Source organism: Siphateles boraxobius, unplaced genomic scaffold, assembly GCF_051911475.1.
Source record: "Siphateles boraxobius isolate OS27281-9 unplaced genomic scaffold, OSU_SipBor_1 1, whole genome shotgun sequence".
NCBI lineage: Eukaryota > Metazoa > Chordata > Actinopteri > Cypriniformes > Leuciscidae > Siphateles > Siphateles boraxobius.
In genome coordinates, this window is record NW_027508699.1 from 15,801,899 (window position 1) to 15,814,643 (window position 12,745).

The 12,745-nt window shown below is 43.4% G+C and overlaps 1 protein-coding gene across 1 annotated transcript; it reads left to right on the top strand.

Annotated features, from left to right (window-relative positions):
- The first annotated feature begins 353 nt into the window (after window positions 1-353).
- On the top strand, window positions 354-2,412 carry LOC143739886 (E3 SUMO-protein ligase KIAA1586-like). Its single transcript, XM_077235417.1, is given in 2 exon segments — window positions 354-1,814; window positions 1,816-2,412. Coding segments are annotated over 2 exon segments (2,058 nt in total).
- Window positions 2,413-12,745: the final 10,333 nt, after the last annotated feature.

A 12,745-nucleotide genomic window follows, 5' to 3' on the forward strand; every position in this document is an offset into this window, starting at 1 on the left:
GGTGAAGCTCTGCAACCGCGCCATTTACCAGTCTGAAGCGAAATACATGCATAGTGCGAATTACAGGGGGTACTGGGGGGTACTATACCCCCCAATGAAGACCCAGTACCCCCCAAAGGGGCAGAAATATCAGTTCTGGGGGGGTCAGATAATTTTTATGATATTGTGAAAAAATATAATTAGAGTTACAATACAAGTCAACTCCTATTCCCACCCTTTCAAACCCGCCCATAGGGGGTACGTTGGACCTAATGCGCTAACAGAGCTATCACAGAACAGTGAACAGAAACGAGGAGCGGGAAAACTGGAACACAGGACTAAACCAAATACACAATGAATGGGGAAAACAGGACATGACATGTAACAACTGTGTCATCAAGAATGAAATTAGTCTTACAAGCAAATATTTCTGTCTGAAGGCCACTGGAGATGGAGGGACAGAGAGGACAGAGACACCACACTGCTGGACCAGAGAGCAATGGCAGGGCTGGATAGAACGTAACCCCTGGTTATACATAAAAGATGGATGCCTTGGTTGCAAGCCATGCAGAGACGCAAAGACTTTGCTTTTGTCTGGTAAATCTCCGGGGATGAATTTTGCTAGTGAATGGGTTAATGGGGCAGTGGGGAGTACCTGCAAAAGGACATTAGCAAAAAAAATATACAAACACAGAGATAGTGCTTCGCACCAGAGGTCTACTGAGATAGCACAACAGAAACAAAAGGAGGTCCTGCCAAAAGCCATTTTGGAAATCAATGCAGCTTTAGTGCAAGAAACAACCAGCTCTTTCAGAACTGCATATGCAGTAGCGAAAGAAAGGTTAGCTTTCAAAAAGATGCCACCTCTCATGATTCTGCAAGAACTTAACGGTGCTGTCATAGGGAATGTGCATAGGTCAGATCATTCTTGTGCTGAAATTGTGAACCACATTGCCACAGAAATGAAAAAAGTGGTAGTGAAGAACATTAAAGAAAAAAACTCACGCATTTCATTGACAGTCGATGAGAGCACAGTATTTGGGCTGGCCTATATGATAGTATTTATCAGGTGTGATGTTACAGGTGATGGGGATGTTGAGAACATCTTCTTAGATCTTGTTGAATTAAAGGAGGGTAAAGATGCAAGTTCCATTTATGATGCATTGAGACAAAGCCTAAAGACAGCTGGATTAGATGATGACTTCTTACAAAAAAACCTCATAAGCATTGCAGCTGATGGGGCCTCAGTTTTGACAGGGTGCAAGTCTGGTGTCATTACTAGATTTAAATCTGAATTTCCAAAGCTAAAATCCATCCACTGTATGGCTCACAGGTTGGAATTGGCTGTCCATGACTCCATAAAATCCCTGACTGCCTGCAATCATTTTGAAATATTCATCTCTAAATTGTACAGTTTATTTAATCAATCCCACAAACTGGCCCGATTGCTAAAAGAAGTAGCAGATGAGCTCAATGTTCAAATTCTGAGGATAGGGGAGATCTTTACAATCAGATGGGTTGCCAGCAGCTTTAACACTGTGAGAGCTGTTTGGAAAAATTACCCTGCTCTGGCTAGACATTTTCAAATTGAAAGTGAAAATACTGGCAACTCTGATAAAGTGAGGAAGAAGTTCCTGGGACTATTGAAATACCTTAGCAATGCCAGCTTTGTGCATGATTTAGCCTGTATGAAAGATGTCTTGCGTGAATTGCAGAGCCTGTCACTTAAACTACAAAAACGGGAGACAACCATTGTCCAGAGTTACCACCACATCAAACAGACAACAGAAATTCTAAATGCCATGAAATCGCAAGGTGGAAAGTCTGCCGCAAAGGGCACAACAAGGCTTGTCAGCTGGTGTTTTTAAGGGGGTGAACATTGTGGGTGACAGAGCAGGAAAGATCAATAGGCAACAATTTTATCAAGCGGTAGTGGACAATCTGACGGCCCGAATGCCAGCTGATGACCTCATTTGCATCCTCCAGCCACTTGAGAAGTCCAGCTGGCCAGAAAAACGTGAGGACCTAGTACTGTTTGGAAAGACTGAGGTCCGTACATTGGCAAAGCTCCTTGGTGAGCCAGGGAGAGAAGCAGTGGAGGAGTTCAGAAATTATAAATTACAAGGAACACTGGAGGGAGGGACCCTGAAAAAACTTATCATTGCAAGTAACACATACTTGGCCACCTCTGCTGAATGTGAGAGAGGATTTTCGGCAGTAAATGATACAGATAGAAAAACGCGCAACAAGCTCCGTGCAAAGAGTCTGTCTTCTCTGCTTTTTGTGGACCTTAATGGCCCTCCTTTGGAGATCTTTAACCCTGCTCCATATGTGATGTCCTGGGTAAAGGCAGGGCATCGCCTTTCTAAATCATGGGTGCCAGGGAGGAAGGGAAAAGAGGCAAAACCCAGACCTCTGTTGTCAGTATTTTAAAACAAGCCTGCTTTGCTGCATATTAGGCTTGCTACGGTAGTCGGTGTTACCGGTGTTACACGGTGTCCAGTCGCAACACCGGTTGCATCACTTGCCCACCGCGGCACCAAAAAAAAAAAAAGTTTAAAGCGTTAAAAATATTTAACGCCAGACACATTTGTTTATCGTACATTTTATTTAACTTGCAGCGCTCTGGGTTTGTTTGTTGTCCTGTTTGCTTGTCTGTCTTTGTTTTCGATGTTTGTATTATTTGAAAAAAATAAATAATATTTACCGCAATTACGCATTATCCGTTTTTTTCTGTCACCCGTTGACTAGCGTTGTGTATGATCACGCTCTTATTACTGATTATCAGTTTGTCGCATGTTTAGACATTGTATGTGTGTTGCACAACACATATTGCACTTGGCGATCACGGTGGGGATTGATATGGTAGTGGACCATGATGGTCATAGAAGAAGTGAAGGAGCAGTACCCCCCAATTATGGTGCGGTAATTCGCACTCTGAATACATGGGAGTGTTAGCTTACGTGTAATAAAAGTAAAAGAATAGGAGATAATTGTTTTCTTCAATTAAACTCATATGTGATGCCATTTTCTCTACCCATTACATTTACATGAACGCTAAATAAAGTGATTGGGTTGACGTGCGCTTCAAATCGGAATTGATTTTTTGACATGCGCACACTGAACAAATATACAGCGTTTCCCACTGTTTGCACATACTATGCTAAATTGCTTATTTTCTTTGTTTTAAAGAGCAGACATGCTATATCTATTTCGGGTCCTATTAGAAGACTACGAGCACATGAAGCTTTGTGTCGTACTGTTTATATTAATAAACCAGTAAAAACTAGTGATGGGCGATTTCGAAACACCGCTTAATGAAGCTTCGAAGCCTTTACAATCTTTTGTCTTGAATCAGTGGTTCAGAAAGTGTATCAAACTGCCAGTCACTGATTTCAGTAGAGTTCCGGTAAGATGGCGGACCGAGTTGTCAAGTTGTTATGGGCTCTAACATGTCCCAAATTGGTTTGGCAGGTTATTTTCCACCTCCACCTACTAATTTTGTAAGCTGAACATATACCCAAGCTGTTTAATATCATTGAAGATATGGAGGAACACTGTTACGCAATGGACCAACCGTAGGTTCAAGCAAAAGGGAGCGAGGAGCTGAATCTGATCCACCCGCACAGAGTAAACCCTAATAGAGGAAAAAATATTTTACCATTTCAATCTGAGCGTGAGTCCGATGATGAAACATTGGAAGAACTAGTTATTCAATCCGAACCTCCATCGCAATGACGACTCGAGCAGGATGTTTCTCTGGCCCTGGACTTTCTGGCCCACAGCAGCCCCCCACATCATAACACATTGGCTCATTAATGTGCAGAATAATTTTTAACACCACTTATAGCATAGAATATAACACAATACAAGAAACCAGAAATGCTATTTAAACATTTATTTTAATTAACGCAACATATATTAGCTAATATTTGTACAACAAAGGGAATCTTTACAGCAGAAAACCTTTTGAACCAAAGCTTTGCTTGAATTTTGTTGAGGGTGGAACTTGAAAAATATGTCTAGATTTTCTGATGTCGATACAGTGAAGAAATCAAAGCTGGGGATGGCTTCCTGACTCAGTCTATCTTCCTGAATCTGAATGAATGAATGAATGAATAAATTAATAATAATAATGTAGTGACTGTCTTAACACAAATCAGACACTCGGCAGGGTGAGGGCTAGATCCTGTTTTTGACTCGCTATTTGTCCACTTCGGATGAATTTGAAGTCCACAACATTTAGCGTCTTTGGGTGGTGTTCCCATTTAATAGAAAGATAGTTTACAGAGTTCAGAGTATATGCAAACGTGAGGGCTGATCTAGCTGTGGTGTGCCAGCGGTAAAAACAGTGTGATCTCCCCGCCACCCTAGCCTCCTTCCCCTCGCTACACCTGTGAATTAATAAGCTGGCGCCCCTGTGCCACCGTGACTTTGGCTACTGTAGCACAAGCATATTGCCCTTTAGTGTAGCCCACCACCACAACATCAACAATAGCTAATGGCTACCACACACCGGCCCCTGATTGGGAAAGTGTGCCCAATTAAACTACAAAACAGGGAGTCACACAAAAAGATCTTCAGGTCTTCTTTCTTCTGGATTGAATGTTAACCAGCGTTGGGTCATGACCATTACACAGCTTCTTGCAACAGGAAAAGCTTGGAAATAGGGCGCTTCAACTGCCCTGTCTTAGTCTTCAACTGCACGGCACGTACGAAGCCCTTCTGGTCTAGGTAAGTCTTTGTCACTCTTCCCATAATCCATGATCCACGCGGAGCAGTGTGATCCATAATGATGACAATGTCTCCCATTACAAAACTTCTTCGCGGCCTCGCCCACTTTTGCCGTTCCTGTAACAGCGGCAGGTACTCCCTTATCCACCTTTTCCAGAACAAAGATGAAAGATACTGAACTTGTCTCCATCGTCTTCTAATGTAAAGATCATTCTCTTGAAAGATTCCAGGGGCAAGAACAGGTTTTCCTTTCAGCAAAAGGATGTGGTTAGGTGTGAGCGCTTCCAAGTCGTTAACATCTTCAGACACCTTAGTTATCAGACGGTCATTCAGAATGGCTTCCACCTCACACAGAATGGTATGGAAGCTTTCGTCATCCAAAGACTGTTGCTGCAGAACAGAATACAGAACTCGATTGACTATCTTAATAAGGCGCTCTCAAACGCCGCCATGATGTGATGCAGCCGGGGTGTTAAAAATCCAATCGATGCCCCTTTTTATGAGAGCACCATGAATCTTGCTGTAATCAATGGCTGCTAAAGCTTCTCTTAACTCTCGCTCTGCTCCAACAAAGTTGGTACCATTGTCTGATCGTAGACTGCAGATCTGACCTCTCCGACAAATAAATCTCCTAATACCATTGACACAAGAATCCGTGGTCAGAGTGTAAGCAACCTCCAAATGCACAGCTCTACTGGCCATACAGGTGAAGATGACCCCATATCTTTTGGCCATAGCACGCCCCCTCTTGACTTCAATGGGTCCGAAATAATCCACCCCGACGTTGGTGAAGGGAGGCAGATCTGGACTTATTCTTTCACTGGGCAGGTCAGCCATCTTCTGCTCACTTGGCTGTCCGCGATGCCTTCTACAGACCACACACTCAGATATTATTCTCCGGCAAGCAGAGTTGGCGTTAGTAACCCAATACTTGCGCCGCAAAGTCGAGAGCATATGGTTCCGTCCAGCATGCCCAAGCTGTCGATGTATGGACCGCAGAATAAGACTGGATATATGTTGCCCCTTACAGAGAATCGCAGGATGCTTGAGCTCTTCAGGCAAAGCTGCACGGCCAAGTCTTCCACCTACTCTCAACAAATTGTCACTGAGCACTGGATCTAACTTGTAAATGTTGCTTGTTTTCTTCACAAAAGATGCTCCACTTTTCAACATTGAGATTTCTTCCTGAAATGTTACTTGTGACTGAAATGTATGATAGCAGCTTCGGCTTTAGAGAGTTCACTCACAGAAAGTGGTTGTTTGCCAATTACTCCTCTAACCTCTCTCATCCTCTCCTCCAAAGTTGAGTCAGTAAGATCTAAAGAAGCCAGAATCAACTTCCTCTCTCTGCTCAGCTCCAAAAGAATAGATTTGAGCCTTAAGTACCAAGCTACAGAGATTTTAAGTTTAGACCAGTCAGAAAAGTAAGTCATGAGCTTAGAGGTCGCATCTTCTGTGTGTGTAATCACATTTACCAGGACGTCCCTTTTGACCTCTGGGTCGTCTGAGGAGATGGGCTGCGGCTCCAAAGGTCTTGGCCAATCCATTTCCGGTCTTTGGATAAAGTCAGGACCCTCCAACCACCTCTTACAGGCAAGAAAGTTATCCACACTCAGACCCCTGGAGGCTTCATCAGCGGTATTGTTCTTGGAGCTGATATACTTCCACTGATTGAGATTTGTTGCTTCCCATATTGCAGCCACTCTGTTAGCAACAAAGGTATGAAAGCGTTTCGTTTCATTGTTGATGTATTTCAACACAGTCTGACTGTCTGTCCAGAAGTGTGACTCCTCCAATTGCAGCAACAGCTCCTTCTTCAACATCCTATCGACCTTAACCGCCAACACTGCAGCCGTGAGTCCAAGACGAGGGATAGTTGTCTGTTTTAATGGCGCAACCCTGGCTTTACCCGACATAAAGGCAACATGCACTCGCTCCTCTTGACTCACCAGCCTTAGGTAGGACACTGTGCCATAACCATAGCTGCTAGCATCAGCAAAATGATGTAGCTGTGCACTGGCAGATCTTCCAAAGCCCCTTGGCTTGATACAGCGGCTCACCTTAAGCTTCCCCACCTTCTCCAAGTCCGACAGCCATCCGATCCACTGTTGTAAAAGTATCTGTGGTATAGGCTCGTCCTAAGACAAGTTTCTTCGGCACATTTCTTGCAACAGCAACTTTGGCAAGCAAGGTGAAAGGAGATAAAAAAAACCAATCGGTCATATATGGAACCAACGATTGATAGAATTCCGCGTCTAGTATGTGGCCGTCTTTCCACTGCAGGTTTAAATGTAAAAGTATCACTTTCAGCACACCAATTCAGTCCAAGTGTCATCTCCATGGGTAGCCGGTCCTGTTCCAGGTGCAGCTGCCTGGTTGGTTTGGATCGCTTTTCTTCAGGAATGGACGACAATACGGCCCGAATGTTACTTGTCCATTTGAGCAGTCGAAACCCTCCTTTTGAGCACAACTCGGTGAGATCCGCAACCGACTTTATAGCCTCCTTCTCTGAAGGCAATGACTTTAGACAATCATCCACATAAAAGTTGTTGTATATGGTCTCAATCACTTCAGCTGGAAAGTCGTCCTTGTTGTCTGCCGCAGTTCTCCTTAAAGCGTAGCTTGCACAGCTTGGTGACGAGACAGCTCCAAAGATGTGCACCTTCATTCTATGTTCCAGTGGGCTTTGTGTCGTATCTCCTTCTGGCCACCATAGAAAACGAAGGAAATCCACGTGTCTTTTCGACACCCTCACTTGATGAAACATAGCCTGGACATCGGTCATCAGGGCGATGCTCTCCTGTCTGAATCTTGTTAAATCACCAAAAAGTGAATTGGTAAAGTCAGGACCTTGCAACAACTGATAATTCAAGGATGTTCCTTTAAATTCAGCTCCACAGTCAAAAACCACCCTTAGAGACTTCTTTCTTGGGTGATACACCCCATGATGAGGGAGATACCACACATGGCCTTCTTTACAATCCAGCTGGTCTTTAGGCACCACTTCAGCATATCCGCTGTAAGGAACTCAGCTTTTTGGAAATATTAATAATCAATAATATCTTGTTATTATTAATTATAAATATTTGGGTCAGTTAATTGGATTAACTTGATGTGGCTGAATTAATATTACAATCAATTAATCAGTTCTTCCAACGAACTATTTTGATTATTAATTTATTCTAATAAAGGGTATCTTCCATGGCCACCGAAGAATAATTATTTCTTCGCCTGTACAGTACTTTGAGCCAGTAGCAAAAACCGTGATCGTAAAGTGACTTGTATTGCAAACAAAACAGAACCAAATACATATTATGTACAAGTTTTATTAACTAAATATAGATATTTATATGAATATAAATAAACTAAACAACATACACACATGAATACATAAATAGGTTAGTGATAGGATGAAATTGGAAACCGGAAGAGGGTCTATGAGAAGAACCATCAGAATTTCATTTTCACATTTCATTGAATTGAATACTTGCATTTGTAATGGGAACAATTCTTGAAGTTGTTGAAAATTGGAGTCGTTGATGGTTCCGGCAGTGTCAAGTGGAAGTTGGTTGAGCGTTCTCTTTCTCCAGGAACGCATGACTGGTTTGGTGAAGGCCTGGGACTCTGTTGAGGCCACGCCGAGCACCCAGGAGAAGTGAGGAAGTCGGAAGGATGGGTGATTGGAGTCGTTGTTGGTTGGAGTCTTTGTTGGTTGGAGTCTTTGTTCCAAAACTCCTGAGATTGTCCTTGGTTCTTTGTGAGAGAGTCTTCTCTCTTTTCCATGAGGCCGGATCTGGTTGGAATCGAGGCCTGCTGGGCCCTGGGGCCCCCGTGGAGGGGGAGGGGGCTCCCCAGTCTCACCAGAACAGTGTTGCGGCTGGATGAAAAAACTAAGAGAGGGCGGTCACTGTTGCCTGCCTCTTATATACCCTGGAGAAAGAACCAACCCCTAAGGTTTGAATGGACCTATGAGTAAGGTGACATGTCCGAGAGGGGAAGCGGCTCTTAGTTGATTTATGGTCTTTGTCCCCAGCATGCTTAGACTGTTCATTCAAGCTCAAATAGACATAACAAATTCACATTGCATTCTAAGAGAAGGTGATGTACATCAAAGTGTGTGTCATTAAATGAGGATTAATTTGCTAGGAAGCATGATACAGGTGAGGTTATATTGACCGTTGGGTGGTTGTTCAACCACATACACCCCAATCAAACATACCATGTTGTTATACCTAATAGTACACGAGACAGTAAATCATCACAGTTTCTGTGAGGCATGTTCCTTCATAGATCAGAGTAACACCGCAAAGTTTATTAAATTAAAGATGGTCTCTCTCTCTTAAGCATGTGGCGCATGTGGCCACATTCCTTTGAGGTCGTAAAGTCTGTTATCAGTCTTAAAGTGTTCTGTAACCGGACACCCGGCTGACAAAGTAACTTCATTTGTGAGGTTAGTTTTGGGGGAGAGTTTCATAGACCTTTATATTCATTAAATATAGTGAATATGAATAATTAGTGTGTGTCTGATTGGTCCAGACCCTACATCCCCCCCTTTCGACCGTTGTTGTCCCCCTCAAGGACAACCATGATCGAAGTTGAAAGTGTCGACAGATCAGACACACCTTTGTCATAGAAGGCTGGAAGGCCATGGTGGCCTCTGGTTGCTCGCGTCTTCTGGAGTGGTGGTCGTTCCACGGCGGTTGATGTGGACAGTAGCCCAGTACAGGTCTCTGCAGCAGGTGTTGGGGCAGAAGGTGCCTTGACTGGGTATCACCTGTCATTCTGGAGTTAGGGTGAAATTGTGGTTCTTGAAGAAGGATGAGGTTTCCAGCTTTGATTCAGGTTTGGCCTCAGCAGGGCAGCGTGTGTCTTGGATCAGAGACTGCAGACCAGCTGAGTTTGAGTAAAGTCATTCTGGAAGACAGTAAACAGCTGTTTCATGGAGTTCACTGTCTGGTTCAGCCGAACGCTGTGGGTGTTGAGAATTACCACAGTTCCCTTCGATGTCTTGCCGATGGACGGCAGGGAGGCACTCTGTGTTGTGAGTTGCCCTTTTAGCTGTGGGATTTCAGTTTGAATTTCAGCCACACGTTGTCTCACGGTGGCTAGGTTCAGTGCGTTGACACTGGACATGCCAATGTTAACAGAGTTCCGACGGCAGTGGCGGTTGTGTCCATCTGGCTCTGCTTGTGTGACATTTTTTTTTCAAGTTGGTTGAGCATGTGTTCGACATTGGCCTCAGCGTGGGCGAGGGAGTGGAGTCGAACATACACTCTCTGGGTGTGGGTCCTGCAGTTGGTGATAAGGAGTCCCGGTTGTTCCTTCGGGACGCTGCCTGATACCGGACCTGGTGAGATGACCGACTGCGGCTGTCCTCTGGTTGGCTGGAGGCACAGGAAGACTAACCACAGCAGCATCCTGGAACAGACAAAGGGGAGAGGGAGAGAGAAAGGGAGGAAAGATCTCAGCGACTGTCGTCCTTTGTTGGCTAGGACAGTCTTTCCGCTTCGAGGACGCCGGTATGCCAATTGCTTCGGTGTTCTGGTGCTGCGGTGTGCAGCACATGCTGCGTCATGGGCATACACTGGCATAAACCCCCCTTTTGCACTGTGGCACCACAAGCTTTGGCGCAGCGATGTCATCAGGTGCATAACACAGAGTGTTGTCCTGTGCACGCAGCGTGTGCTTGTTGATTTCAGTTGTCTGGGGCACCGGTTGTCGGTGGGTGCAGACGGCGTTCGTGGGTGGTATGAGGGGTTAGAGGTGGTTTCTCATAGTATCCATTGGTTTGTCATAGTCTTTGGTAAGCTGGAAGGTTGGGGTCAGGTTAAGCAGAGGCTCTGTGACATTTTGGCACACTTGTGGTGAGAGACTAATTCATGACCCTAAAAGTTCAGAACCACTGTTTAATGGGTTCGCTAGATATGTAGCATAAAGTTAGGTGTTTCATGTGTATCTAGCTAGTGATGTGTCTCTTGTATCTTTATCATCTTAGCTGTGGATGTTAGGAGGCTAAGACTTGTGTGGTTCCTAGAGTATTTCCTGGAAAGGGCATAGCCGAGATGAAATAAATGACTTAAGATGGTTCTTATGACTAAATTATTTCTCTGGACTTAAATGGTGGTTCACTGCGGCTTGACGAAGTGAAGGATAGGAGGAAAAGGGACAGCTTTCCTATTCAAATTATGCTTATTATCAATCCTCAGGACTATAGTTATGCCCTAGTAATTGTTGAAATTACTTGTGTCGCAGGGTCACAAAAATGAGTGCACTTGTTGAAAATAAACACAATCACAAATAAAGGTGTCTCTGTTTCCTTTCTGGGCCCAATGGGAAATAGAACCACATTCGAACAAGAGAGGAAATGGAATTAAATCATATAGATGACCGAATAGACAAGGGAATAGCTGACTGCTAATATTATCAAAGTGGAAATAAAAGAATAAAATAAAAAAATAAAGTAAGTAATCAAAACAGCGGTAATGATCTGAAATTGAGAATAATCAATAGCACTAGTGACTAACCTTTAGATTTGCCTGGACCAACACTCCCTAGTGGGTCACAGCTGTTGCGTGTTTAAGACCACACCGTGTGTGTCCCTCCAAAGGTTTAGTCAATATGCTGATGAAAATTCTCATAACTATAATAATTCTTCTCTAGCTACACAGCTTACATGTAATTAAACTTGGGTTTAATTGCCAGGGCATCTGCAAATTTAGCCTACAGCACTGAGCAAGGACTATGCCTAAACTAGTGAAGGTGAAATTCAGCTGAGAAGAATTGAAAGTAAGGAAAGAGAAAAATTAGAAACCCTAAATGGGGTTAAAGAAAGTATTTTAGAATACTTTGCGCTGTATACATAAAAGCTGTAATTAAGGCTTCAAGTAAATGATGCTACCCGCTAACTGTAGAAGTTATTATGTAGCTTAGCCTAAGCTGGATGGATGCTAGGTTAGCTTAGCTTAGCCTAAGCTGGATGGACGCTAGGTTAAGTTAGCTTAGCCACCTAGGCTGGTTTGATTACAAAATGACGTCACGAGTTAGCACTTCCTGTGACAAGTCGTTGTCATGGGAACCAGTGCATGTCAGAACAATTCAACAGTACCTGAAGAATGTCTACACATTTTACTGAGTTATGCATGTTTAAACGGGTTAAAAGGGGGCGCCTATACTTTAAGTCTTTCAAGAACTTGATGTTACATTCAGTAAAATGCTAATGTGTTTTGGCATTTGCTAATTTTACTCATGGAACTCTTCTCTTTACTTTACACAACTTATTCTATTCGTTTACAAAGTAAGGAAATAGATTTGCTGTAAGTCAAAGCTTGTCTAAGCCTATATAGTTACGTCCCTCTCATGCATAAATGCTGACTTTTCAGCGAGTGAACAGTTTTGATCGCTAGGTAGCTCTCTGCTTGTGGATGCAGCTAAAAATTTAGGTGAATTACATCAATCTAACAATAATTTGTAAGGCCTTTACATTGTAGAAAGGGGAGCATCACCCAGGTCTACGTATATATAACACTGTCCTGAGCTTTCTTTTTCAGAAACAGGTTTAGCAATACTGCAATTTGGATTTCTTTAACCAAAGCAGGATAGATATCGGTACAGTTTACAAGCTGCTGAGATGAGATTCCTTTGTCAAACAGACTTACGCTTTAATGCTGAACTTACTGATACCAGTTGGAAATCTAAGACTCTTTCACTTACAGTAGAGATGTCAATTCCCGCTATCGTTTTATCTGCATTTAGACAAGCCAGCAACCAGTGATCAAAATGCGTATCGCATGTTGTGTTCCAGTTGGACCGCAATGGTCAAATGCACGCCTGTAGGTTAACAGTAGTTTAAAACTCAGGTGGTTTTCCTACACTATGGCGTCAAGGTATGCCCTATTTGGAGCTAGTGTTTCCTGTAACCCTTCATTGTCATGGAAACTAATGTAGCAGTGCCAATTCAACCAGCATGTAGCAAATGTTTGTTTCAAAAGAGTTGTGCATAGTCTGTTGGCAGGTGAGGCTTACACGTCCATTC